Here is a 26392-nt window from a genome sequence, read left to right on the forward strand (position 1 = left end):
AACTAGAAGCATTTGCAATACCTCAGTGGCAGGGGGTACAGTTAAAAAAGTCAAATAAGGGGCAAATAGATTAAGAAAATACTCAAAGTTGTCAGGGCTGTGGACTTCCCTGACAGACAGTCAGGGTCAGAGGCCTGCAAGATATTTCTTCAATTTCTCCCCCAACACAAGGCCTCCCCTATACTACGTACCTGGTAGATGTCTATGGAGCACCTAAGTAGACCACATGTAGTGCCTGTCATACGTGCCATCTGCCTCATTGTCTTTCTTCTCTCCAGAAGCCTTCTCCCACTAGGCCTCAGCCGTGTGTCTTTAAGTTATTTTCCCTGGTTCTATGAGGCCTGATCAGGCAGGGAGGCTGTGGTGTAGCCCAATGACTGAGCTTCCTGCTATCTACCCTCAGTGTCTCCAAAAATGAGCCAGAAGGTGGCTTCCAATGAGCAGAATAATTGTTTAATCAAAATCATTACATGCCGCCTATGTCCTGTGTACATAAACTTGATATGTCCCAGGCTGGGTTCTCCGAAAGTAGATGCTATGATGAGTTTGGCCTTCCAGGGGCTTTCTGGGAGCCAACACCTGTGGAAAGAAAAAGAAGGAAGCAGGATTGGGCAGACAAAGCCTCTGCCAACCTCCAGTCCAGCAGCCTGGAGTGCTGGAAGGAGTTTGGTCACCAGAATGTCCTTTGCTGGATCCAGATGGCCAGGCCTTTGTCTCTCTGGTCCTTCCAATTGTCAGCTGTGTAGGCAGCCCCAGAAAATACTCTCTGCCACTGAGTCCGGCCCTGAAGGAGCTCATGGCTGGGGCCTGTGGGCCACGTAGACTTTTTACATGGACAGAACATGGGATAGATGAGGAAGCTGAGGCCAAGATCATTACCACCAATGATATTATCATTCCAGCCTGTGCTTCTGCCTATACCCCAACCTCTCCCCCTGTCTACCCTGTAGCAGTCCAGGATTACATCTGGGAAGGTAAATGATCAAAGGAGCCACCAGATACCCAACAGGATCAATGATGTCAAAGGCAGCATCCAGAATCCTCCTTCTTACCTACCTCCCCATCTCCAGGACTCAGGGCTCACATGTTCCCTCAACCTCCTGTGCACCTGGACCTGCACTTGCCTCTGTCATGGCACAGACCACCCACTGTCTGCCTCCCCCTGGATGGCGAGTCTTTCTGAGACACAGACACTGGCCTATCATTACTTCTTAGGCAGACACTGGCCTATCATTACTTCTTTGCATCATTTTACTTTTTCATTTCAGAAAGTATATTAGTTTTCCCATTGCTGGGACTCAATACCTAAAACCCACATTTTAAAGAAGTTAAATTTCGCTCATGGTTTTAGGGAATTCAGTCCATGGTACACTGGCTCCAAGGCAGAGGCATTGTGGCAGAAGGTGTAGGGAAGGCCGCTTAGTTCATGACAGCTGAGAAGACGAGAGGAACAGCACGAGAGAAAAGAAGAGGCCAGGGGTTAGACATAGACCCCAAGGTCACGCCTCCATCACCAACCCAGACACACTCAGAAGTGTGCTTTACTAATCCCCTAGGGAGCTCCAAGACAGTCAGGTTGATTCAGTTAAGCTTATCCACCACAGAAAGGAAGCAAGATCATATCAGTTAGTGTGGAAATATCCAGGGTGTGAGCGAATTCAGCTCAACTACTTACCAATGTGCAGCTTTAGGCAAATATCCAGCCCTTCTGTATCTCACATTCCCAGGGGGATAAGAGTGCCACAGGGGACTAGAGAGCGTTGTGAAGGCGCAGAGCAAGGTCAGTACTGAAAGATACCAGGTTCTTCTTCACAAAGATTGTTGGTGAAGAAGTCAGGATGAGGACCACATCATCTTGCACTGAAAGAGGACAATGAGAACTCAGAAACAACCTCTGTGTGTCTGTGAACCAGGGGAAGGGTAACAGAACTTCTTGGAAATTTAAGTTTAAAATGAGATAATTTTTTTTTTTTTGTCTTTTTTGAGACAGGGTCCCGCTATGCAGTTCAGGCTGGCCTTGAACTCACTTTGCAGCCCAGCTGGTCTTGAACTCGCAACGATCCTGATCCTCCTGCTTCAGCCTTCCGAGTGCTGGGATTACAGGCATGCGCCACCACGCCCAGCTAAAATGAGCCATTTTAAAGAAAAACGCTAAGTAAATAATACTTGGGGCGGTACATGAACATGGGCGATACACGAAGGGGCCCATGAAGATAACAGTTGCAGAAGAATGGCCTATGTGTAGGGTGTACTGAGCTCACCAGTACTCTGAGGGGAGAAACAAGGCCAATCAAGTGTCCCCTCGGTGACTGCAGTCCCCGAGAGCCCCTGGGGATATGTTGGCAGGCATCCACTTTCACGATGGTGTGCTGGAAACAGGGCTGACAAAAGGATCCCAAGTCTCACGTTCTGATCCTGGGAACTTCGTATTTGCTTGTGTTCTTGAGCAAGTCCCTTACCTGCTGGCTGCTTCGGTTTCTCTAATAACAGTGATGAGTGGCCATGGATGAGCCCTGCAGTCAGAGCGCACAACCCTCTAAGGATTGTGATGCGTCCTAGAAGCCAGCAGATGGCGCCAGACCCTAAGGAGCCGATTGGAGGCTCTCTTCGGGTCCACCCAGCGGAGAGTTCAAAGAGCTTTCTTTGCAAAGCCCAGTGAGCGAGCCAAGGAGGAGCATCAGAACAGACCCGAGACCCCACGGGGCTGACTGGGGACAGCTGCTCAGGGGAAAGCTCGGGGGAGGGACAAGGGAGCCAGCGGGGTCTCAGGCCTGCTTCCAAGCAAGGTATTTTCTCTTTCCAGTCTGATGGTAGTCAGAGACCAGCTCTCAGCGTGCAAAAGCAGGGTTCCATTCCAGCACCACCACCTCCACGTGGAAGGTGAGTGAGTCTCCCCTTACCACCTCCTACAAAAGATGGTTAAACGCTCTTTGGGGAAAATAAATTAGCAGCTCGGTAAATTGTTAAATTCTACGAAAGGCTGGGGGTGGCGGCACACGCCTGTGCTCCCAGCACTCAGGAGGCTGAAGCAGGAGGATCCTTACGAGTTTGAGGCCAGCCTGGTCTACAAAGTGAGCTCAAGGCCAGCCTGAACTGCATAGTGAGACCCTGTCTCAAAAAGCCAAAAGAAAAGAAAAAAAAAAAACCATAAAACTCAAATATGTCATTTTTACCTGCAAGTTCAAAGTGAGTTTTTAAATTTCTAGATGTTTAAACAAAATAAGTTGTTGGAGGATTCTTGCTAACAGCAGAAGGAAAACAAAAGCAAAACAAAAGGTCTAAAATCAACCTGAATGCTCATCAATGGGAAAAAAATAACCATAGCAAATACCACAAAATATAGGCTGTGGGTGTACATATATATATAGAGAGAGAGAGAGAGAGAGTCAAGACATCCTTTTTTTATTGTACTGAAAATTACATGGAGCTACACCCCCAGCCCTTTTTATTTATTTATTTTTATTTTGAGTCAGGGTTCACCAAGATGCTAAGTTACTCAGCCTGGGTTAGACTCAAACTTACTGCCATCCTCCTGCCTCAGCCTCCCGGGCACTAGGATTGCAAGCATGCACCTCCACAGCTGGCTTGCAGATAGACATTATTATTCCTGTTTTAAGAATGTGGGAACCAAGACTCAGTGAATATGATTTGCTGACAGTCACATGGCTCGTGTGGAAACATCTCTCAGCTGGGCAGAGCAGGAGTTGCGCTCTGTCCCTGAAAGAAGGAGCCAGTGCTCCTGCCACGGGTTGTCTGCGGGCTGTGCATGAGCCAGCGTCATAGGACAGATGTCCACTCCCGTCGGCCTGCTCCGGACGCCCTGTGGGAGAGAACTTGAACCTGGCCTACTATTGCCGTTTAATTGTGTGCAGCTGGCGGAGGGAGATTTTTCTGAAGGTCTAAGAGAGAAGCAAGAGCGAGAAGGAGGGAGACTATGAATAACAGCAGTGACGATGGGTCTCTGAGGCGAAGAAAAACCAGTCTTCTCCCTGACACCCTAGGCACCAATTCACTTCAAATTATTCAAACCAAGTTGGATTGAGCTGTCTATTCCCTACGGCTGTAGGTATCCTGTTGAGTACATCTTGCATTCGGAGAAGTAGAATTTCACTTCAGGGTCTTCTCAACCTCTCTGGGACTGTGTCTAAATTCCCAAGGGCTTTATAAGGCTGAGTTTGGGGACGTGAGGATGGGCGTTTGATCCTCAGTTCTCATCAGCCACTGGCAGCGTCCTTCACCCATCGGCCCTCAGCTGATGAGCCAGGCAGGTCGCTGTCGGCTCTCATCCCCATGCGCTCTTCCTTTCTCCCCCTCCACATCTCTCGCTCTTGAGGACACGATAGACTTTCTGCTGCCTGGGTGTTATGCTTAAATCCTACGAGACTTCAAGAGATTTTCAAAGGCTTCGTGTCTCCGGTGTCACTCTTGGGCCTGGGGTCATTCTGCTGCCCCCTCTCACACTGGGACTGGGAAATTGTAAGGCTGCTTAAGGGCCTGTTATCGTTGGGATCCAATACGTCCTTGCTGAATGACACATGGCATTGAGGGCTTGGTTGCTGATGGGCTCTTGGAAAGTGCTTGGATCATGGGGGCGCTAACTCCGAGACAGGAGGCAGGGGCTGGTTGAAGGGAGTGGATCTTGGAGGCACAACTCTGGGACTTTATCTAGTCTCACCCCCTTCCGCCCTGGCTGTCTCATCCTCTCCACTCGCTGGCCTTGGCCACACCCTCTGCCTCGCTGCTTCTGCCCCACCAAGGCCTAAAAGCAATGGAGCTGGTCAACCATGGACCACAACCCCGACACTGTGAGCTAAAGTAAATCTGTCTGCCTTTGGATTGTTTTTCTGTGGGGTTTGATCACAGTGGCAAAAACTTAGTACCCAGCCCATCGCTCCAGATTCACTGCACAGCCCTTTGTACTCTGCATGCTATCCAGGAAGTGAGGCGCAGACCGCCTCTGCTCTTGGGTCCACCAGGGAACTAGGGAAGCAAGCAGGCAGTTCCCCCAGGACACATCTGTGCCCACCCGACTTTCCCCTCCTCTGCCAAAGTGAGGCCTTTATCTCCTCTTGGGGTGAGGAAGATCTTCCCCTGGTTCACCTTTACTCTCCTAAATTTTTTGTGCTTTCTATTTGTCCCACTGTTCTGTTATTTCTCTCCTTTATTGCCTTCTTTTACTTACTGTTTTGTTTTTCTTTTTCCCTGTACGGGGGATTGAACCCAGGGCTTTTGTCCTAAGCTACATCCCCAGCCCTTTTCAATTTTGTTTTTTAAATTTTGAGACAGGGTATTACAAATCATTAAGTTGCCTAGGCTGGGCTTGAACTTGCCATTCTCCTGCCTCAGCCTCGCAGAGTGCTGGGATAAAAGGTGGCACCATACTTAGCCTCATTTCTATTCCTTCCATGTTTTTATTAGGTATTATAGCATGCATGATTAATGCATCAAAATTGCATAACTAAAACCTTTTTCTCTTTCCAGCAAACACTAGAATTTTCAAATATGTTAGTTCCAGTTTCCCCTACTCTTAGTGTATACATTACAGTTGGAAATGTTTTAACTGTCTAACACCACAGGGCTTTTTGAATGACTGACTGATTGTAATACTAAGGATTGAGGTGAGGGCCTCACATGTGCTAGGCAAGCCGAGCTGCAACCCAGCCTTTATTTACATGAAATATTTCATCTCCTTACCATTTACTTGCTCTTTATTCTTTTTTTTTCTTTCAGTTCTCAGATCTACAATCACTTCCTTTTTGAAGGATATGACCTAGAATTTCCTTCACTGAGGTGATAAACTCTTTTTGTCATAAAATATGTTTTTAGTTTTCTTTCTTGGTAAATTTTCTCTTGTTAGAACTTGGAGATTACCTTCAGCACAGTGAAAATACTCTGCTGCCTCTGGTGCCCACCTTCTATTGTGAAGTCAGCTATTAGATTGTCACAATCCTTATTTCATACAGAAGGAAACTGAGGTTCTTTGAAAGTCACTTGTCAGTTCTTTGAAGATACAGTGTCTGTTTTATTTTCTTCAGTTACATTCCAGTGTTTTCGCATTTGTCTTTCTGCAAGTTTTCGCTGTGGTGTTTATAGGTGTGAGTTGCTTCTTCTTTATCCCCCTTGAGCACTGATGGTGAAGATTTTAGAGTTTTCAGTGATAATAGTCTGCTTCACTACTACTGCCCGAGGGATTCATACCTTTCTGCAATCAAGGCACTGTTACCTTTCATCGGTTCCAGAAACCTCAGCTAATCTCTACCCATTTCTCTCTCTACTCTTCTTCTGGGACTTGGTATTAGTATGCTTTAGACTTTCCCATTCTAACCTCTGTATCTATTTCTCATGTGTCTTTTTGCATATTTTAACTCTCTGCATTTCGTTCCAGGTTTTATATATATATAGAGAGATATATATATATATATATATATATATATATATCCCCTTTTTGAGACAGGATCTCACTATGTTTAGACTCAAACTTACTGCCATCCTCCTGCCTCAGCCTCCCAAGTGCTGGGATTACAGGTGTGTGCCACCACACCTGGCTCTCCAGGAAACTTCCTACCTAATATTCAGTTTTCTTTTCAGTGGTCCCTAATCTATTGTTAAATTCTTCTATTAAATATTTACTTACACTTATGCATTTTTCACCTCTGGAAGTTCTATTCACTTGTTTCCAAATCTGTTGTGCTGCTTTTTTATATTTCCTATTTGCTTCAAACTTGTATTTTTTTTTAACATACAGTATTAAGTTGTTTTGTTTTGCTGCTGTACCCAAATACCTGACGTACGAGTTTAGAGGAGGAAAGCTGTACTTTGGTTCACAGTTGCAGATATTTCGGTCCATGGTCAGCTGACATCATTACCGAAGCATCGTGGAAGACTGTTCACCTCATGACAGTCAGGAAGGAGAGTAAAAGGGAAAGAGCCAGAGAGGAAAGGGCCAGGCACAGGGCATACCTTTCAAAGGCACTTCCCCAGCAAGCCACCTAATTAGGCCCACCTCCCAGTAAGCCCATTGACTGAGGAACTCATCATGGGTTAATCCACTGGACTAGCTTAAAGCCCTCATAAGCCATTCAAATTCTTCACCTAGCACCCCAGCCTTCAACAGAAGGAGGCTTTGGGCAACATTTTAGATTGGGTCTGATAATTCCAATTTCTGAAGTTTTTGTGGGTCTATTCTTTTTTTCTTTTTTTTTTTTTTTAAGACAAGGTCTCACTATGTAGTGCAGGTTGGCCTTGAACTTGTTTGTGTAGCCCAGGCTGTCCTTGAACTCATGGCAAACCTTCTACCTGAGATGCTTGAGTGCTGGGGTTACAGGCTTGTGACACCACACCCAACTATGGGTCTATTCTTACTACCCTTTCTTTTCATTCTTGCTTATAATTCCTGGTTTCCTTGTGTACTGAATTATCTTTACCTATCTAATGGGTATTGTTTTGTTTTGTTTTGTTTTTTTGGTTTTTCTCCGGTACCGGGAACCGAACTCACGACCTTGCCTAATGGGTATTGTTGGAATAGTTTGTAAAAGATTACTTTCTCCAGAGAACACTCATGTTTGCTTTTGCTGTACACATGGGTCTTTACTGATTTAATACCACCTTAAGCCAAGTTCGAGCTGGGACACTGGCCTATCAGATGCGGTACACCTTGACTGTAAATCCAGAGATGAGCTAGTTTGCTTCTGGATATACCTACTCCAAGGGTGTGGTCCTTGAGATGCCAGCTTTCTACAGATGGAGTCTTCTATCATACCATCAGCGTGCATGTGTCCCAGGCCAACTCATAGCCCAGCTTTGATTGTTTCATTTTTGTTTTTCATTTTTGTCTTGGGTCCCAAGTTTTATATATGTGTGTATGTTAATGTATGTACTTAACAAAACTTCCTTTTAAGTATTTTTACTATGACATTAAAAAAAGAAGAGGGGAAAATGGTCCCTGCTAGAATGAAAGTTGAACGCACCCGTTACAGTAAAAGTTATTTCCGCACTAATTTCACTATTTTTCTTTCAGCTGGGCCTTGTCTTTTCAGCACTTTTAACAAAATGCTTTATATTTGTCCAGAATTGTAAGTTATTTTTAGTGGAAGATGTTTTCTGCGTAACTTTGCCTGCACAAACTCCCAAATCTTTCGTAATTGCACAAAGCCAAATCTTTTATGCCTTTCCTCCCAGAAGGCCGTACACTGGGGACAAAGAAGCCAGGACGTGCGCTCTGAGCTCTGCACTGTGTCATTTCTTCCTGGGGGCGATAAACTGAGAAACCACAGCTTGAGTGAGGAAGGACAAAGGGCAGAAGGAAGTAAACCTCCCTCAATTTGTTGCTATTTTGAAATGTTTTCTACCACATGTCTAAACTGCTTTCACCCATGTAGTTAGAGCCCAGTAAATAGTTGCTGTTGCCATGATTATTATTCTACATACAAACTCACCTTTTTGTTGGGGAGGGGTACTGGAGATTGAACCAGATTTTTTCCACTGAGCTGTACCCTTGGCCTTTTCTTCTTATTATTTTTTTTAATTTTGACATAGGACTTCATCAAGTTGCTAAGTTGCCCAGGCTGGGCTTGAACTTGAAATCCTCCTGCCATAAACTCTCAGAGTGCTGGAATTACAGGAGTGCACCACCATGCCCAGCAAAGCCATCTCCTGTAGGAAGCTTTTCTTCCATAATGTTTTCCCATTCCTCTCTTTCTTTTACTCTCTTTTATTCAAGTTCTCTTTAACCCTATTGACATCCTGCTCATTTGCTCTGATTTTTCAAACATGTACTATTTCTTGGGAAAATTTGATGAGGGAACAACTCCTGCAGAAACCTTTGAAGATGCCTATATCTTCTACGTTTGTTTGGGGTTTTTTTTTGTTTTTTGCTTTCTGTTAACTTCAGTGTCAGGATTATTTCAGCTGCAGGAGACAGAAAATTCCATTAAAACAGCATTTAAAAAGTTCATTGCATTGTGTAACTGAAAACCCAGTAGTAGGCTCTCAGGTACAGTTTGATCCAGGGATATAAGGAATGTCAGAAGGATCTAGTCTTTTTCATCCTGTCATGGTGCTATTGTAACACCAGCTACTGGGTGGTGTGTTCCAAGGGTCCAGAGCCTTGTGTGTCACAATGGATTGGACACATTACACATACAAAAGAACAACCAAGAAAAGTTTATTGATAGCACACTCCAAGAGGAGCTAGCTCATATTAGTGGGAATTGACACGAGCCCTCAGGGTGTAGATCTAGGTGTCTTTTATTTCTGATCAAGAGTTCAAGTCCCTCCCTCTCCAGAGGCCTGTCCTGGGCCTTTTTGACATCTCACACTGAGTTACATCCTCTATGCTAACTGTGCATATCCTTTCTCACAATTTATTTTGTTGTCATTGTGTCCATGAGACATAGCCCATGTGGACAGTAGATAATGAATTAGTCTGTGGCCAAAGATTACTTCCATACACTCTGGGATGTTTCTGTGCTTGCAGATGATTTAGATATTTCCCCTAAGAGCTGATTTCTGGGCTACTTGTCTGACTGAGGCTATTGTTGGAGAGTTGTGGCCGGAGGAGGTATTTTGTGTGTGGCTGGCTTAGTCTGAATCTGAGGTACTTGTCTGATTCATCCAGAGTTCAACCCTCCAATAATCACATGCTCTGAGATTGGAGCAATTGTGGTTTCCTGGAGGTTTGGTAAAAGAAGGGCAGAGAGATATTGGGTAAACATAGGCACCGTCTGCCCACTACTATCCCCAATAGCTCATAGTTCAGCAGCAGGGCCAGGGGACCAGCTGAACTGCATTAACGAGTGCTGGCTCTGAGCAGGTCCTCGGGACGTTGGCGCACGTGCTGCTCTGTCCAGCCTCACCGACAGAACAGGAGCTGATGTCTCTGGTGACTGGACGAAGGCTGTTCTCACAGACTCTCCACTGCTCTGGCACGGGAGACCCCATTTGCGCGTTATCAGTAATAGTTCTTATCCAGGCTACTCTTTTGGCCTCCTCTAGCTGTTTTTCTTCCTCTGATATAAAAATAACACTTAAACTGGATCCCCAAGCCCATGTACTAGACAAATCAGCTCTCCAGAGATGGCAGCCAAACTCACCCTACAGTCAGGGTACAGGGTCCTTATTATACACCCAGTCTGCCAGTGAGCCAAGAAGAAGAGTTTCAAGAAATATAATACCACGGCCAGAGGCTAAAATCAATCACCCAGGAAGTATATATTACCCAACTGAGGCCAGCACCTTCTGCTGATTCACTTTGCCAAAGGAGGTGGGCGGGGGCTGGGCAGATAGAGGAGCAAGCGTGGGGGCTCCGATGAGACAAGGGCCAAGGGCAGGACCCCCAGGAAGAGCTCTCCTTTAAAACTGGAAGAAATTCCTACGGCTTTGTGCTGAGCAGCGCTGGTGTCTGTGCCCAGCTCGGGTCCACCTGCAGTCTGGAAGGCAGCAGGAGATGATGACTGAGGAGTTAGAGCACTGCAGTGCCTGCCCGCTTTGAGAGTGCCCTAGCTGCAGATCTGGGGTGCAGGGAGCAGGTGGCAAGGTCATAATAATAGTAACCACTTACTGAGCATATATTACATGCCAGGCCTGTGCTCTCCATAAAGTTTAGTGGTTATGTTGTAAGCACTGGAGTCCAGAAACCCTGGGTTTTATATTTGGTTCCATCACTCTCACTTTGATACTTTGATCAAGTTACTTAATCTATTTATGCCTCCCTTTTCTCATCTGTACAACTGCAATAATAAAAATATTTCTCTTAGTTGCAAGGGATTACATGGGATACCGCATATGATATGCCATTATTTACATATGTAAATTCTCGGAGGGGAGGGAAGGGGAAGTAAAAAGAATGAAGATGTGCTGCATATATGCGCCAGCTGCCCACAGTGAATCTATTCATTAGGTCTTCCAAATGCATACAAACAAAATTTTTTAAAAATGCAACTTCTAGTCCTGTCTCGACCCTGGAATGTAGATATATTAAGTGGAGAAAGGCTTGACTACCATAGCAAATATCCACCTTGTCTGCTGCTTTAGGACAGAAGTTTACTTCTCTCTAACACACCAGTCTGGAGGTAGGCTGACCACGATGGGATTAGGAGAGTGCTGTGGTTTGTTTTTTGGGTTTTTTTTGGTACCAGGAATTGAACTCATGACCTCAGGCTTGTCAGGCAAGCGCTTACACTGCTGAGCTACATCATTAGCCCAAGTGCTGTGGTTTGAATGTGGCCCCAAAATCTCATGTGTTAGAAACATCCTCAGTGCTGCCAGGCGTGGTGACACATGCCTGTAATCCCAGCAGTTGGGAGGCTAAGGCAGGAGGACCTCTGTGAGTTCAAGGCCAGCCTGAACTGAATAGCTAGATCCTGTCTCAAAAAGAGGAAAAAAAGAAAGAAAGAAAAGAAAAGAAAAGAAAACATTCTCAATGCAAAAGTGTTAAGAGATGGGGCCCCTAAGATGTAATTAAGCCATGGGGACTTTGTCCTCAGGAATGGCTTAATGCTGTTATCATGTAACTGGGTTCCTTACCTCAAGAGTGGGTTTGTTATGAAAACAAGTTTGCTCCCTCACTTTCACAAATGCCTCCTTGCCCCTCCATCTTCTGCTGTGGGATTATTCTGTAAGAAAGCCATGCTAGGTGCATCTTGGATTTCTTCAGCCTCCAGAATTGTGAGAAATAAATTTCTTTTCTTAATGAATTACCCATTCTGTGGCATTCCTCTATAGCAGTGCCAAAAGGATGAAGACAAATGGGAAGACCAGGATGGGAACAGGGGAAGTTCTATCATCTTCAGCCAGCATCTTCTGCCACTGGCGTCAAATGGCCATCCTAGCTTTCACTATCATATCGTAATTCCAGATGCTGGCAAGAAGAAAATGCCCTTCCTTATAAATTGCAAACACTGATGCTCAAATCTCATCAACCATTCTTAGTCATGTGGTCACACTATCTGCCAAGGAAGCTGGGAACTACAATCTTGCACTTAACATTGTAGAGATTGGCTAGTAGAAGGTTTACTAGTACAGGAAGAGGGAGAGAGTTCATCCATCTGGCCATCCTGTAGAAAGAGCCCATTTATCACCCCTCAAATGGAGGCAAGTCTTTTCCACTTGAGTATAGCATACAGAATGTCTGAGGGAAGAGTAGCGTTACTAGGTCCTCCTGCTCTTGTGACTAATAAACTGAAAGGCAGATAAACCATGCCAATTAATCTTGATTGTCAGTTTGACTGAATTAAGAGACTCCCGGAGAAGTAATTGGATGGTGAGGGTACTAACCTTATCAACGAGTCAACCAGTTGATGAATTCATAGAAGAATAGGGTATTAGGAGGTAGGGACGGGTTAAAGAAAGTGGATCATGGGGGCATGACTTTGGGACTATACCTGTTCTCTGGCCCCTTCCTCTGTAGCTCTTCCCCTGCTCTCTGCTTCCTGGATGCCATGAGTTACGAATCTTTCCTGCTCTAGACTCTTCCTCTATGATGTTTCTGCCTTGGAGCCGGCCTGCCATGGGCTGAAACCTCAGAAACTCTGGGCCAAAATAAACCTCTCCTCCTTTAATTTGCAGGTATTGGGTATTATATCCTAGCAATGGAAAGAGTGACCAATACACTGTCATTCACATTCCCCATATACAACAGTGAGGGAAGAACAGAATCAAACTAAATCAAAACCTCCGCTTGTAATAGGAAAATAATGTCAAACATCCAGTGGCTACTGGGTCTTTGCAATTACCTAAATCCACCTAGACACATGTGACTTTTCTTGGGTCTGCTTTCTGGGAGGATCTCCCCTTCCCCTCTACCACGTACGTGTTCTCTGTCTCTGCCACCTGGAAGTTATTCCTTATCCTTTTTTGACTGTGACCACATGGAAGTACACATCTTTCTCACAAACTTTACGGCCTCTTCCCACTGGTGTAGATTTGAAGGTGAGGATAATTGAAGCAGAGGGTCAAATCAGGCTTTGCTGACCAGGTTTATGGTTTCTTTGCCAGTACAATGCCTCTGGAATCTTAGACAACTTCCGATTGGTTCCATGCTTGCGTAGCTACAGCCAATGGTTTTATGCACACATCATTCTTTATGTCAAGTTCCCTAGACTTGGTGTTCTTCCTGCTCTCCTCTCTCAAACAGGTGGTGACCTTCTTGAGGCTATTTGACAAAGCATGCCTGGCTGTAAAGGGAGCTCCCTTATTCTACTGTCTGCTCTTTGAGCTGGCTCTCACTGTCTATAGAAGAAACAGGGTGTGCTTGGAAAGGATTGGGATCCCAGGCTGCCTCTTCCAAATCACCTTTTACAGCTGCCTGAGCACGTCTCTCTTACACGACCTTCTTAATGCAGCAAACTGCAGCCAAGACACAATAGCCTGAGTATTTCCAACCAGCTTCCATGAGTTACAGGCTCTGTGGAAGACCCCCTCCCCGCAAAGACACACAATACTAGACCTAGAGGACCCATGTCCCTGATTCCCACCCCCAAGACCATGTCCTGAGTCACTTTCACAGGCACAGAGCAGGCTGGGCTCCTACCACTGTCTTTTTTTCTTTTTTAAACAATGCACTGTTCTCCATTTTCCACTCTTTGCTGAAGAGTCTTCCCGGACTGTGTCACCAAAACACAAGGGCCTCCTGATAGCACAGACCCTTTGTATCCATGTCAGAAAAGAGCTGGGCTGGACTCACACAGCTGTTTCACATGCATACTTCGTTCATCTCTAGCTCAGCGGTGGTCCTTTCATGGTCAAAAGATGTTGGTTGGATGTGATTAAAAAGCCTGTCATGGTGTCAGATCTGATTAAAGCTTCTGCTTGGCCCTTTGTTTATCAGATCACCCTGGAAATTGTTGCTTGTCTTCTCTGAGGCTGTTTCCATAAATACAAGATAAAGATGAAAACATTCTGTGACAGAGCCTGCCCATTGCCTCCTAAGTTGTCTTTTTTCTCTTCTTCCTTAGTAACTGAATCCCTTATATTTTACTTATATTTTACCTGGAACAGCTGCACACAACAAAGACTTACATCCCCAACCTTCCTTAAACCAATGCAGGGTTTCATGATTAAATTTGGCCAGTGCAGTGTCAGCGGAAGTGAAAGAGCAACTTCCACGTCTGGCCTTAAAGGAAAGAGGCATGAGTTCCCCTTTCTTTTTTTCCTTTCTTTTTTTTTTTTTTTTTTTTTTTGGTACTGGGAATCAAACTCAGGACCTTGCACTTGCCAGGCAGGTGCTTGTGCTACTGAGCTATATCCCCAGCCCTCCTTTTTCTTTTCTGCTGCCTGGAATGCTAGTGTGATGGCAGGAGCGAGAGTAACAACCCAAGATGAAAGAAGCTTTGAAGGGTTTCAGGATCACCCAGTATCACAGTATCACCAGTATCACAGTATCACTGTCTGTAAACTATTCTGTTAGCAAGAAAGAAACTTTCTGGTTTAAGGAATTCTGAAATTGGGTCTCTGTTATAGAAACAAAACATGCATTGTAACTAATGCAAAACTTGGGGCTGCCTAAAAGCCTCAAACAAGTGCCTTAGAGATTGAAGAACAGATAGCTAGGAAAGAGGCTATATCTCGGTAAACTCTTGACCATTCCAGTAAAACACAGGGTGTGTCTCTCCCTGTGGTGCTGTGGCAGTAGGTCATATGCTGGTGGTCTCTCCACTGTCAGAGACACGCCAATTAGCTGGGCCTTGCAAGGTTCATCTGCAGGGATCACACTTACACAGGCCGTGGGGATCCTGCACTACCTCTCTCTCACACACACACGAAGGAAAAGTCCTTTTCCTACTTTCTTTGCCTCTGCCTTTGCCACAGTCAGCACAGACACTGAGGGGTGACAGGAAAGACACTCGATAAACGCAGCAAGAAATCAAGTAGTAACCTGCCATGCATGTCCTGCAAGGTCCTGCAAGGTCCACACCAGTAACCCCAGCTACTTCAGGAGCTTGAGGCAAGAGAATCATAAATTCAAGGCAGCCTGAGCAGCTTAGCAAACTCTGTAACTCTGTTTAAAATAAATGATAAAAAGGGCTGAGGGTATATTTGAGCATAGGTTCGATCCCCAATGCTGAGAAAAGAAAAGAAAAGAGGGAAAGGAAAGGAGAGAAGGAAAAGAAAGAAAGAAAGAGAGAGAGAGAGAGAGAGAGAGAGAGAGAGAGAGAGAGAGAGAGAGAGAAAGAAAAAAAAGAAAGAAAGAAAGAAAGAAAGAAAGAAAGAAAGAAAGAAAGAAAGAAAGAAAGAAAGAAAAAGAAAGAAAGAAAGAAAGAAAGAAAGAAAGAAAGAAAGAAAGAAAGAAAGAAAGAAAAAGAAAGAAAGAAAGAAAGAAAGAAAAGAAAGAGGCTGGGGATTTAGCTCAGCAGCACAGCGCCTGCCTAGCAAGAACGAGGTCCTGGGTTCGAGTCCCAGTACCAAAAAAAGAAAGAACAAAAGAAAGAAAGAAAAAGAAAGGGCAAGACAGGAAAAGAAAACCAGTAATTTATTACTGATGTCCACTCCAGGGCCAGGGGCTGGGAAAGAAGAGGTTAGTAGGAGGAGAGGAAGGGAGGGGCATCAAAAGAGAAGCCAGTGCAGCTGAGTCAGCATTCCCTGTTGGGACACTGACTCAGGCTCCAGGAATGCCAAGGAAGGAGGTGGGCAGCCACTGAGCCAGGCTGGGATCCCATTGGCACAGGGCGATAGGGACAGTATTCACAGAGGGATGGGGGCTGGGGCTCCTCCACACCCAGACATCTCCCATGCACAGGTAGATCTCTCCGCCTGTGCATGTAGGTGGGCCACAAGCCCTCCAGGCCACCTGCACCTTTGAGGTGATGTGCACAGCTCCCCACCTGCCTGAGCTGCTCCCTCCATTCCCCGACCTGAGAAAGGGACTCACGCGGGGGACATCTGGATATGCACTGGCTGCGCTCCCAGGATCATTCACGAGACCCTCGTCCTGTCCCCTGTCCCGAACTGGTCACAAGTGCCAACCCTTGTTGAAGTTTGTGCAAGGAAGAAAGCTCAGCGTCTCCACCTCCCTTTCCCCTCCCACCGCGTCTGAGGAAGATGAGGGGCTCTAGGACTTGGCAAACCGACTTCCCCCGTGCCCATGCCCCGCAAGGTCCCAGCCGCCTCCCACAGCGGCGCCCTTCTAGTTTGTCCTCCGAGACTCCCACATAGCTGAGGCCCAGGCACCAGCTTTCTCAGGTGCGCCCCCTCCCTGCTCAGCCCGCCCCCAGGCTGCGGGGAGGGAGCAGCTGCACTGGCCGACCCCTCCCTCAGTCCCCGCCGCCTGACACCCAATCAGAGAGAAACCGATCCGGCCAGGCGGAGCGCCAGGGCCCGGCCCAGAATAGTGCTGCCCAGCGCGCGTCGCGCACTCGCTTGCGTCGGCTGAGGCTCAGGCTGAGGCTAGCTGCTTGGAGCCCGAGCTGGAGCGCACTCTGCGCAGGGTACTGGGGTCCCAGGGGGCCGGCGCTGGGACAGCAGGGCCCTGGAGCGCGGCGTGCTGATGTGTATGCGTGCATGTGTGAGTGAAAGCCTGCTGGCGTGTTTGTATTTCCTGTGTGTGAGCGTGGGTGCCCGCGTATACACGCTGTAATCTGTTTGGGTGTGCGCCTGTGTGGTCTTGTGTGTCTAGGAGCGGCTGGATGTGTGTTTACATGTGGCTGAGTGTGTTTGGGTGTGTGTTTAGGTACGTGTGTGTATGACTGTGTGTGCATGTATGTGCATATGTGTGCACACGAGTGTGTGTGCACGTGTGTGCAGTGACAGGGGGAGGCCCTGGGGATGGTGAAGTGTAACCCAGCCTTCAGACATTCCTCTCCTTGTATAGACCCCGTCCTGGAGCAGCCTTGCGGGACCTGAACAGCAAGGTAGGTGAATGTCCCTTCCCTGTGGGCCAGCTTTTTCTCTCACTGTCTTAGTCCCCCACCTTTCTGGAAACTTCAACTCCCAACCCCTAGCTGGGCTTTATCAGGAGAGCTCCTTCTCTGTTTCATTGTTTCTTTTTCCTCTTTCCCCATTCTGTGCCCCTCACCTCCTCTTTTCTCTTTTCTGAAGACCTGGACCCCAGTACTAACTTTACAGCTTCCTAGCTGTGTGATTTATGGCAAATTGCTTAACCTCTCTGAATTTCTGGTCCCTCACTAGTAAAATAAGGATGATGGTAATAATGCTTCCCTTATAATGCTGCTGAGTACAGAATGTGTTGGAGAAAAAGCCCTTTGGAAGTCTGCAAATGTAATTGTTAAGAATGCATTAATTGATTTCATTGTACTACTTCCTCTAACCAAGCAGGCCTTGTTCCCCCTTCCAGAGATGAGCTTTCTAGAGCAAGGTGATGGCCTCTTGTGGCCGTCACCAGCCATGAGCGCCAGCTCAGAAAGAATCTGTGGGAAACCTGGGGCCAAAACATCGTTGAGGACGAAGCAAGAGGCTGCAGAGGAGGGGGAGCCGCCAGGTCTGGGGGAAGGTGAGGCCAAGGCCAGGTCTGGGGAGGTGGGAGCCAGGGCAAGGGCTCTGTCTTGGATCCCTCCAAAGGCAGAGTTGCATCCAGCCCTCCATTGGCAGCCTCAGCCTCTCCGTACAGGAGAGAGCAGCTGCATAGCAGAGCCAGGGGCTTAGTGTGGTCACCTCAGAAAGATAGGACAGAGCTGCTGTCAAATGGGACTCTGATCCTTGGCTTCTCCCCTGCGCAGCACCCAGGCTTCCCAAGGCTGCTGTGGAGTCACTGAGACCGCACATGAGAATGTGTTTTGGAAGATGAAGTTACTGTCATCTCTTCCTTTTCCCCACAACAGGTGCCCAGTCCAGGCCGGCTGCTGAGTCCACCGGGCTAGAGGCCACATTCCCCAAGGCCACGCCCTTGGCCCAAGATGTTCCCTTGGCCAGGACAGGGACCCCACCCACAGGGTGGGACCTCCTCCCTGCTAACTGTGCAGCCTCCACCGTGGGCTCCAGCACAGATGATCTGGAGTTCCCCATGGAGTTTCCAGCCCCAGAAGCCTGGGACTGGGACCTCAAAGATCTGGAGGAAGACAGCCCTGCCCCGAGCCCACCCCCACAGGTCCCTTTACTCAGCCTCGGCTGGGATGACGAGTTGCAGAAGCCGGGGGCACAGGTCTACATGCACTTCATGCAGGAGCACACCTGCTATGATGCCATGGCGACCAGCTCCAAACTGGTCATCTTCGACACCATGCTGGAGGTGAGCCCCCAGCTCCACCCAGCCTGAGTCCAGCCTGCATTCCAACAGCATGGCAGCCACCACGCATGTCTCCAGGATGCCTGCAGAGCCATGCACCCCTGTGGGACTCTTTCAAAGATCCTTTCTTAGCACCATGGAGACCAGTGGGGAGAGAGAGGGATTCTATGCTCTGTGAGAATGCTCTAATTGTCATCACAGCTCTGCCACTTAGTATCTACGAAACCGTGAGTAGGTCACTTCCCCCCAGCTTCTCTAAAATAGGGATCAGAATGCTTGCTTTTCTCTGCATGTTTCAGAGGAATCTCATGATAAGCCACCACAAAGCAGGAGAGCTTTGCAAACTGTAGGATATGTATAAGACACTGCAGAGCCACTCAGGACAAAGATTAGGGAACTTTCAGTACTAACAAAAATAGGATGAGCTCTAGTATGGGTAGCTCTAGTATACTACCTACTCTTCCATTAAGCTAAGTTACCAAATGTCTGAACTTCTATTCTTGTCATTGTTACAGCTTAGCAAAGGGTGTGTGTCTGCCTGAAGCATGGTGTGTGTGTGTGTGTGTGTGTGTGTTATCTACAGTATACAATTTAGCTCTACTAGTTCATGAACAAGTATATTTACTTCAACACCTTGGTATTAATTCTAGTGTTTTTTAGAAAGATATAAAGAGCATGTATAAGTAGCATTGCTTAGGATGAGGTTCAAAATGAGTCAATATAAAATTTATTTACAGAAAAAACTATGTTACTAGGCAAGTGTTATGTAAATAAGTATACCTCTAGTTTTTAGATTGGCAAACACTGTACTATGTTTATACACATGACTTCCAAGCGGAAACACTGAGTTAGTGTCTCACACACTGATATGTCTGGTGAGGGCGCCTCAGTGCCTCTGTTCATAAGCAGTCCTGCCCTCTGGCCAGTGTGTATCTGTACAGGAGCAAATGTGCCCAGCAGTGATCTTGTCCAGTGTGTTCCATGACATGGGCAAGACAGGCAGGGTCATGTCCAGGAGGACCTGGGAGAAAAGCCTCCATGGAAGAACCCTTGTGGGGACATAGGGAAGCAGCAGTGTACCCACTGAGGGGCTGTGATAGAGGAGGAGAGCCTCCTGGAACTCAGCCCCCTCCAACTAGTCTTTCCTGCCTTTCAGATCAAGAAGGCCTTCTTTGCCCTGGTGGCCAATGGCGTTCGGGCAGCACCTCTATGGGACAGCAAGAAGCAGAGTTTTGTGGGTAAGGAGAGGCTGGGAAGACAGAGGTAGTGGGAGTGGAAAAGGGACACTGCACATGGTACAAGGGTAGGGATACGGCAAAGGCCTTAGTCTGCCTACACCCCAAGGCTCTCAGCCAGCCTTTTCCCTGTGCCTTGTCTGCCCCTCAGGGATGCTCACCATCACAGACTTCATCCTGGTGCTGCACCGATACTACAGATCCCCCCTGGTGAGGAGCGGGCTGGGGCGGCCAGTGGCCAGGGTGGAGCAGAGGGGAGTCTTCGGGGAGCCTGGTGCTTGTAGCCCCATGTCTGACTCCCAGAGTCCTGTTGATGCTTCTAGGTCCAGATCTATGAGATTGAGCAACATAAGATAGAGACCTGGAGGGGTGAGTAGAGAGAGCAGCTATGGGGTTGAGGATGGTGCCCAAGGCCGAAGCTGAGAGTGGGCTGTGGGGAGTTCCTGGGGTGCAGGGCAATAGGGAGCCTCAGGTGCCTACTATGAGGGGAACAGTTGGGCTGTAGAGTGAGGTGGCTGCAGCTCCCTTGGCTTGACTGCTTTTTCTGCAGAGATCTACCTTCAAGGCTGCTTCAAGCCTCTGGTCTCCATCTCTCCCAGTGATAGGTAAGCATCCCTACCTCTTCTTACAGTCTCCTTCCCCCTTGCCTTCCTCCCTCCACTCAGCCCTGAATGCCCCGCCTCATCCTAGGAAACAGACAGACAGGCAGGCTTGGCTCCTGTCCTCCTATTTAGGAGGCAGGGATGGAGGGCGTCTCTCCCCAGGCTGCCCCAGGTTCACTGCTTTCATCTCCCCAGCCTGTTCGAAGCTGTCTATGCTCTCATCAAGAACCGGATCCATCGCCTGCCGGTGCTGGACCCAGTGTCAGGCACAGTGCTCTACATCCTCACACACAAGCGGCTGCTCAAATTCCTGCACATCTTTGTGAGCCCAGGCCCAGTGGGGAAGAGGAAGGGGCAGCCACCGGGAGGCCACAGAGGAGCCGTCTCCAAACCTCGGGGGAGGGGGAGGAACTGGGAGCCCTCTGCAGGCCGCTTGACCTTTGGTCACCTGGCTGTCCTCACCCCACCCAGGGGACCCTGATACCCCGGCCCTCCTTCCTCTGCCGCACTATCCAAGATTTGGGCATCGGCACATTCCGAGATTTGGCCGTGGTGCTAGAGACAGCGCCCGTTCTGACCGCACTGGACATCTTTGTGGATCGGCGAGTGTCGGCACTGCCTGTAGTCAATGAATCTGGTACCAGCACCAGGGCAAGAGGCTCTGGCCAGGGCCGGGGGAGGAGGAGGGCATGGTGGGGAGAACACAGGAGAGACGGGCTGAGGATGGGCGGGAGTCTATGTGGCATCAGCTTGGAGACTCGGGGTAGAGGGCGTTAGGAGTCTCTGCCTTTGAACTTTGGACCAACTTCTTTCTGCCTCAGTTTCCTCCTATGTGGAGCAAGACTCATAGCAGCCATGCTGATTACAATGGAGGATTTATAAAATTAAATGCAATGAACTGAGTGTGTGAGAAGAAATAGCTGGAGGCCAGGTTTTTTGTTTAGCTCATCCCAGCCAGACCTCAATTTTCTGTTCTGGAAAAGGTCAGAGGAACTGTAAAACTATTTCTTTCATCGGACTATAGGCTGTAAAAGTATGGCAAAATTAAATTTTGCAATAATATTTTACATAATAAGCTACACATCAGGAAGTGCTTTGTATTTACTTTTATTTTATTCTTGTGATGCTGGAGACTAGACTGAAACAGCACTGAACTAATATCCTCAGCACTTTATTTTTATTTTTTAATTTTGAGGCAGGGTCTTGCAAAGTTGCCTAGGCTGACCTCGTACATACAGTCCTTCTGCTTCAGCCTGGATTTATTTTTTATTATAAAATTTTAAATGAATAAAAATGGTAGAAAAATTACATAATGAACTCCATATATCTGTTGCCTGGATTAACCACTGTTAACATACCACAATAATCAGTTCATCTTGATTTCTGAAGAAATTTAAGTTACTTAACCACATCAGTCAGTATCTCTTAAATGTAATTTTTATTGTATTTACCTTGCCTAACAAAATTATGAATCATGTATTAATGCTGTCTGGTATTCTCACTTCTCTATTTCCCTAAGAACGCCTTTTTTTTACAGTTGATTTATTCAAACTTGGATCCAAGTTAAAGTTCATATTTTGCATTTCTGTCTTTTGTCCCTTAAGTCTGTTTAAATTTAGAACTGTTCCCTTCCCCCTTCATTTCCATGACACATGTGAATAGAAGAGCCTGTATCAGTTGTCCTGCAGAATATGGCACTTCCACACTTGTCCATTTGCTTTCTACAGGTGGCCTTTACCTTGTTCCTCTGTTCCTGATTCCTGTAAACTAAAAATGATATCTAAAGGCTTAATGAACTGAGACTGTACACTTGAGGCTAGAATATTTCATAGGTGATGTTATGCTCCCGCATAGCATCTCATCAGTAGGCACAAGGTCAGGCTGTCTCCCTTTCGGTGATGCTAAGCTGATCTGTGGTTCAGGTATGGGCAGCCTGATACCTTATTACAAAGCCAGCAAGCAGCCTAGGAGATGTCAAGTTCATTACAAAAACCTGCCCGAGCCCCTTTGCATAGCATCCTGGTTCTGATGTGGGCCTCTTCCCTCTCTTTCCCCTCCTTCCTCCTGCAGGTCAGGTTGTGGGCCTCTATTCCCGCTTTGATGTGATTGTAAGTATCTGTGGGGACTCTGGGGGTGCTTCGGGGAGGCTGCAGTATGAGGAAGAATGGGGAGTATCTGTGGACAGGTTTTACAAGTGTGTAGAGGGTGCTGTTTGTGGGACTGGAACTTGGGTGAGGGGTAACCCACAGCTCTCCTTCTCTCCCTGCCCCAGCATCTGGCTGCCCAGAAAACCTACAACCACCTAGACATGAGTGTAGGAGAAGCCCTGAGGCAGAGGACACTGTGTCTTGAGGGAGTGCTTTCCTGCCAGCCCCACGAGACCCTGGGGGAAGTGATTGACAGAATTGCTAGTGAGCAGGTACCCTGTGCCCCTGCACGTGTGTCCCCAACACGGACAGCCCCATTCTTCCACATGCAGCTCTGACCTTCCCAATCTTTGGGCACCTGGCCTGCCCTCCCATTTCACGACCAACTCTTGGCAGCCACAATGGTATGCACCAGGACCTGTCCATTGAGCCCTTGTGCCAAGGGCCACAGCCGGCTGAGTGATCAGAGCCATCGCCAGCTCATTCCCTGGAGACACCCTCTAGCTCCTGTGTTCCTTGGACCAGCCTTGGTGCCACAGCTGCCCAGAGGCTTTGCCCCTCACTGAACCCTCTGGACCCACAGGTGCACCGGCTGGTGTTAGTGGATGAAACCCAGCATCTCCTGGGCGTGGTATCACTCTCGGACATCCTTCAGGCACTGGTGCTCAGCCCTGCTGGCATCGACGCCCTCAGTGCCTGAGAATACCCAAGTCCTCACTCCCAGGCCACCCTCCACACTTGGAAGTCAATGAAGGGAGCCGAGGGACTTAGCCTTCACCTTCCTCACCCCTGGTTGCTGGTTCAGCTCTGGTTCAGGTAGGCTCGGCCTCAGGCCATTGGATCAACCCCTCTGTCCTTCTGGGCTCCCAGGTCTCACACTGGGACACCCCAAGAGTGACAGTGGTCCTGCTAATAGCTGATTAGTCCCATGAAAACTGCAAAGGCCACCACTTTGTCCACTCCCACCTGAGGTCACAGAGGCCTCCTAGAATGGGTGGACAAAGACAGGGTAAAGGCTCTCCGGGAAGGTTTAGGTGGTGCTGTCTCACCATTCCGTTCCCCCAGGCTGGGCATTGCATAGAAGGAAGCAAGCTAATAAACCTTTGTTGAATGAAATTTCCATCTTCAGTAAGATCTAAGGCTTACATGGGGGAGCTTCCACCTAGTGCGCAGTCTCAGATATTTGCTAGCGGTGTGCAGAAGCACAGAGTCCACCTAGTTGGCAGTGGAGGATAAGACTCCCTCACTGGGAAGATGACTCTCCCTCCCTCTTTAGCTACCTTCTTCCCTTCTCTTCCTTACAGGCTTCTCCAGCCCTTCCCAGTCACCCTTGTCCAGCCTGTTGTCCAGAAGCCCTCGGACACACCCAGTTCACCATGGGATGACGACATTAAGGACAGCACTGAGTCACGCCTGGAGGTGCTTGACCCAGAGGCACTGGGATTACCCTGGGGCCACCCATGCCCCACACCCACTCGTATACCCTACCCCTAACCTGGGGTGAGACTGGTCGCTGGGGCACAGCAAGCCTGAAGCCCATAGCTACAGTCATGGGCTCTAGATCTCTCCTCTTCTGGATGATGTTCAGCTCATACCCTAGCCCTGGGAGTCCCAGCTGTTCCTTCCCTCTGGGAACCACTGTGGTGGCACTGCCCTCCTACTCTCCTGGCATGGTCATTTCCGGGATGCTGGGGTTCACTCTTTCCAGAGTTGCCTGGTGGAGCAGGATCCTCTCTCCACTATTGTCCAGAAAACCCTTTAGCTCTTGCCAGTGGACAGCGTTCTTTCTTCCCAGTGACCGTGGCCTTGTACTCAGATCTCTGAGAATGAGCAGTCAACAAAACAAAAACGAAAAGAATAAGCCGCGCACTTGGATTTGACCTCACTCAAAATGCTAGACATTTAACCTGAACTCGTGCAAGATCTCTGTGCTTTGTGAATTCAAAGACATGAAGGAGACCCCACAGTTGGCAAAACAGCAAGTGGCTTTTCTTTGGCACATAGAACAGTATTCCGCTGACTTTTAAAATCTTTTATTTATAACAAAACTGTAAAGAAAATATTTATGAACTAAGTACTTGTATAGTACATAAAGTCCGGTCTATGAACTCCAATCTGCAAAAAAAAACACCATTATTTTTCTCACACTGAATGAAATTTCTATTGTGAATCCCATTGCACCAAGTGGAAGAAATTAACTTCAGTCCATGGAGAGTCTCTTCCTCATCTTTACCTGGGGCTGTTTGTGGGGGAAGCTTTAAGTAATGTAAAGCTCTGTCGGTCAGTCATCAGCTCCCATCTATGCCAGCACCTGCTAAAAACTCCCCATTCTCATCGCATTATCAGGTGGCGGTCACTGATGTGCTCAGTCACCACCATGTGGCCCTCACTCCCAGAGCCCCTTTGGTCCTACCTGTGCTCGGGACATGCAGTTCATTGTGCTTCTTGGTCCCACACCCCTCTCGGCTTTAGGAAGCCCCATCAGGCTGTTACAGTGGGCAGCACATTCTACTCTGTGCTCCACTGTTTTCCCAGGCTTTACCCAGGAACTTGGGGCCCAGGACTCTTCTACCCTTGACACTCCAAATCTGTATGGGGAACTTGTCATGCATATCCCCACCCTTCAGGCTGGTCCCCCTTCACAAGGGCTCAGATGTGTCTACAGAAGGGTCTCTTTGTTCCCCTGCCTACCCCAGCCCATGAAATCTTTGCTAGTGGGGACGAGGGCCCTTTGTTCTCTGTCCCTGAAGTATTCTGCCAAGTCCACTCTGTGTCCTGAGCCAGTGCCACCCTACTGGATGACTGGGCTTTTGAGGTTCCAAAGCCAAGACTCGGCTTTGGAATTCGGCTTTCTGTCACCCTCCCCCGTGGCAATGGGCATTGCAGGTCCAGCTGTCCAGTGTGGGTAGGTTACTATTTCTAAAATGTGATCCTGACCCCATTACCTTCCTAAGCGTCAGAGTCAGACACTTGTGCTTGACTGTCAGGCAGTACATGAGGTATTTTCTCACCAACCACTTTGCCAGAATGCAAGGGTCAGTGCTGGCTCTGCTCTGTCCTACCCAGGAAGGTGCCGGCTTTGGAGCTAAATAGGAGGATGAAATGGGGTGATCGCTGGGTCCCGGCCAAGGAGGTTCTCTCAAGTGCTCTAAGGGAGCCTAAGGCAGGCTGGCTCCAATGATGGCTGCCTTTGGACAAGCATAACAGGTCAATCCCTTGACTCTGTGCCTCTGGGTAGAGACCCGCAGTGGTAACGGCAAGGCTAAAGACAGCACCTAGGTCTCTTTGCACCTTCCTGAGAGCACATGCGGCTCTGCGTGTCTGGGCTCGCTGTCCCAAGGACCCAGCAGATCTCCCCCTTGGGTATGTCTGTGAAGGACTACCCCACCCCACCGTCTCAGATCCCATCCAGCCCAAACCTTCACGGATGCCAGGAAAGAACTTTAGCATGGGCTGCGACTGCTTCCACCCTAGCGCAGAATGAAAGAAGTGTGCTTGTGTGCAGCCTGCCCTGCTATCTCCTCCTTCCTGCATATGAACCTGGGGCTGCCCTCAGCTCCTCCTCAGCGCCCCACCCGCTACATCCCTGGGTTTCTGTGGCCTCCAAGCTGGACTCCTGATTCTCCTTTGCTTTCCTGTCTTCCTCACAACTGTCTCAGTGCTCTTAACTCCAGATGTGCTCCAGGATGACCAAGAAAGCCTTATAAAAGGTGCAGAGCCCAAGGCTCATCTTAGAGATACTCATTTCCTGCTTTGGGGGTGGAGTCTGAGCAACTGTATTTATTTTCCATAAAAATTGGATATTTTGTGATGCGTTGTGGCTGTACTGGGACATAAGTATGAGTGGCTCATTCTCGTAGTAAAATCATTTGTCACATAACTGAGTCCGTCTATTATTTAATTATGACTAAAGTCTACAAGAAGCACTGACTAAGAGGAGAGGCATAACATAGAAGATGTATGATTTATTAGCGTCGGCAAAACTCTTCTCCCAAGCACCCTTAAATGAATACTTCTATGTATTTATTACAAAGTTATGTCTGTCCGTTCCATGATGACAATAAAGTTTGCACTTGACACACACATATTAAAACTGGAATCAGAAATAATAACCTGGGAATAAATCATTACCATGCCAACAAGCATTCAGAGCCAAAATATCTTTAGGACAGAAGCATGTAGCAGCCAGGGAACACTGGCACCTTATTTTTATTAATAAGAGTGCTGCCTGCT

The 26392-nt window shown here is 47.8% G+C and overlaps 1 protein-coding gene and 1 long non-coding RNA gene across 9 annotated transcripts; one reads left to right on the forward strand and one right to left on the reverse strand.

Annotated features, from left to right (window-relative positions):
* Positions 1–437: 437 nt before the first annotated feature.
* LOC102003727 lies at positions 438–16221 on the reverse strand. Its single transcript, XR_262740.2, has 3 exons — positions 15866–16221; positions 1676–1860; positions 438–579 (listed from the first exon to the last, which is right to left on the reverse strand). It is a non-coding gene; the product is annotated as an uncharacterized LOC102003727 (long non-coding RNA).
* Positions 16222–16328: 107 nt separating this feature from the next.
* Positions 16329–26036, forward strand: Prkag3 (protein kinase, AMP-activated, gamma 3 non-catalytic subunit). 8 transcript variants are annotated; one of them, XM_005395625.2, is made up of 14 exons: positions 16336–16421; positions 16805–16844; positions 17288–17443; positions 17772–18178; positions 19332–19413; positions 19562–19620; positions 19734–19779; positions 19961–20015; positions 20208–20334; positions 20484–20649; positions 22083–22120; positions 22285–22431; positions 22743–22975; positions 23464–26036. In XM_005395625.2, exons 3-13 carry the CDS (start codon positions 17290–17292, stop codon positions 22857–22859), a joined length of 1398 nt encoding a protein of 465 aa, XP_005395682.1. In that variant the 5' UTR covers positions 16336–16421; positions 16805–16844; positions 17288–17289; the 3' UTR covers positions 22860–22975; positions 23464–26036. The 8 variants fall into 8 exon arrangements, with proteins under 8 accessions (XP_013375249.1, XP_005395682.1, XP_005395680.1 ...); XM_013519793.1 differs by having other exon boundaries at positions 16394–16484; XM_005395624.2 differs by having other exon boundaries at positions 16412–16498.
* The last annotated feature ends 356 nt before the right edge of the window (positions 26037–26392 follow it).

This window comes from Chinchilla lanigera, unplaced genomic scaffold (assembly GCF_000276665.1).
Source record: "Chinchilla lanigera isolate Chin_1 unplaced genomic scaffold, ChiLan1.0 scaffold00052, whole genome shotgun sequence".
In the NCBI taxonomy this organism is placed as follows: Eukaryota; Metazoa; Chordata; class Mammalia; order Rodentia; family Chinchillidae; genus Chinchilla; species Chinchilla lanigera.